At 34.8% G+C, this 2,127-nt stretch overlaps 1 protein-coding gene across 1 annotated transcript in view; it reads left to right on the plus strand.

The window, feature by feature from the left end:
- Positions 1-1,129: 1,129 nt before the first annotated feature.
- The window catches only part of LOC106474505 (meckelin-like), a gene marked incomplete at its 5' end in the record, with an annotated part of 7,676 nt that continues 6,678 nt past the window's right edge, over positions 1,130-2,127 (plus strand). The window contains one exon of the mRNA XM_013935196.1: positions 1,130-1,406. Coding sequence (XP_013790650.1) covers positions 1,130-1,406 — 277 coding nt within the window. The remainder of the gene's footprint in view (positions 1,407-2,127) is intronic.

The following is a 2,127-nucleotide window of genomic DNA, read 5'->3' on the forward strand; positions in this document are numbered from 1 at the left end:
TTCTATCCCACTTCTGACACCAATTTGTTACGTCTCCGTTCGTCAGTTAATTTTTTTTAAATTCTTTCCGACTAAATTTTAGCGATACAAGTCCTTTCTTAAATAAAACCTTTTTATTCTTTCCGAATATAACTTTGCGATACACTTAATTTCAACAGTCGCGCTGTAACAAACGCTTCAACAATACTCAGTTCAATTACACACTGTCTGACTGCTATTCAATTACTCATTGTCCCGTCTCATTGTGACCGTCTTATATATACCAGACTATCCCCAATCTAGTAGTCTCCCGATAATTCACGAAGGTTCGAGAAGGACGTGGCGTGATACTAGTCACGTGACCTCGCTGACGCAACAGTACTGTCTCTTCCATTCCGACTCACTGCAAGGTAACTATGTATATATTCGTGTGTGTGTTTGTTGTTATGTTATGTTGCTATGTGTGTATGTTACGTATGTACATTTTATGTTGTTATGTGTATGCTATGTTATGTTATGTATATTTTATGTTGTTATGTGTATGTTATGTATAAGTTATGTGTGTTATGTAGAGGATATATATATAAGAATTGGTGGATCTTGTTTCATTGAAAGACTGAAATAGTTCTTTAGCTTTTTCATTTAATTTTATACAACATATTATTGTGAGTCGTCAATTTATTATTTTTCATTAAATCATTTCAGAAGAGCTGTCAGTTGAACAAAGGTCCACCATGTTTTTTATTATCAACCACCGTACAAACCCCATTAATTAGTCTTTCCCTAACCAATCAGTTTAATTGAGTGAAGTATATTTAGTTACTCGATCGTTCAGCCGTGAAACTGTACAAGGACGTTTAATACTATTTCAGTGGTAAAAAAGTTACTTTTAATTTACCAGTTCTTTGCATATCTCAGGTAAAAATCTATTGATAAATTTTAGAGCACGACTCTTTCGCTGATAGATTTCTGTTTAACTACTGTACTTTTAGGTTCTAAATTTTGTTGGACTTTTGTCATTGGACTAAAACATAGGTCATTCACATTTATAGGCTTGCGCAGGACGAAGATTTGCTGAACTTAGCGCATGGCGAGTGTAAGACTATTGATTATATTATGATCAATAAATAAATAATAAACTCTTTTGAAGACTTCCACGAGAGGGCGTTACGGACTAGTAAGCGACCGTGTAAACGAAGATGGTTATTATGTGAGGAAAGAGGGGGAGATGTGTAGTGCGTTTTCTTCTTTAGTGTTATTTATTTGGCTTTGCATTATTCACTCATGCTTTTCTAGTTATATAATTCCATTCCAAAATAGAAAATTCTGTCAAGATGACGAATATTTCGATCCTGGACGCCTGTCATGCAAGAAGTGTGGCGGAAATGACGATGAAGCTCGCCGCTTTCTTTTGCAAGCAAGCGATGGTTTGTAAAATTATTGCTAACGCCAGTACACGGTTCTAGGTACTTTTACGAAGCTAACTGAGGTACTGAGTGTTAGGAACCGGTTGAGGCCGGTGACGTACAGGTTTCAGGCCGATTTTACCTTGATCTCCCAGTACAAAGGCAAACTGGCTCTAGGCCTTTTTTTTTTCTTTCGAGACTGTATAATTGAGTCGATTACATAAGGTTTAAGAATGTAAGAAGTGATTGAACTTAATATACATTTGATAGTTCTAATGCTACCAGAATAAAATTACTTTTTCTATAGTTTTTTTAGTTTTGAATCAGTCAAGACTTATAGAGTGGGCTGGAAATTAGTCACTGGAATGTTTATCATTTTCTTGATTGAAAGGTTGCCAAAGTAAGACTAAGTAAAAAATTGTGTAAACTGAAACACTTTTTTTTTAACTTAGATATTATTTAATTAAATTGGATATTCACACACACACACACTATTTTTTTATTTTACTGTAATTACCTATTTATGTTTTAATCTGTGTTATATCTTAAATATTCACCTAGTTAGGAATTTAATCTCATTTAGAAGCTATATATACAATGAAGTTCCAGTCATGTTGGTTTTTGGGTGCACAGCTTGAGTACCCAACACCTACAGATCAAACTATTCATGCTGTGAGGCAAATGATCCACATCAAATACCCATTACTGTTGCAGGATATGTGTGTGTGTGTGGGTGGGGGGG

This window comes from Limulus polyphemus, unplaced genomic scaffold, assembly GCF_000517525.1.
Source record: "Limulus polyphemus unplaced genomic scaffold, Limulus_polyphemus-2.1.2 Scaffold7301, whole genome shotgun sequence".
In the NCBI taxonomy this organism is placed as follows: domain Eukaryota; kingdom Metazoa; phylum Arthropoda; class Merostomata; order Xiphosura; family Limulidae; genus Limulus; species Limulus polyphemus.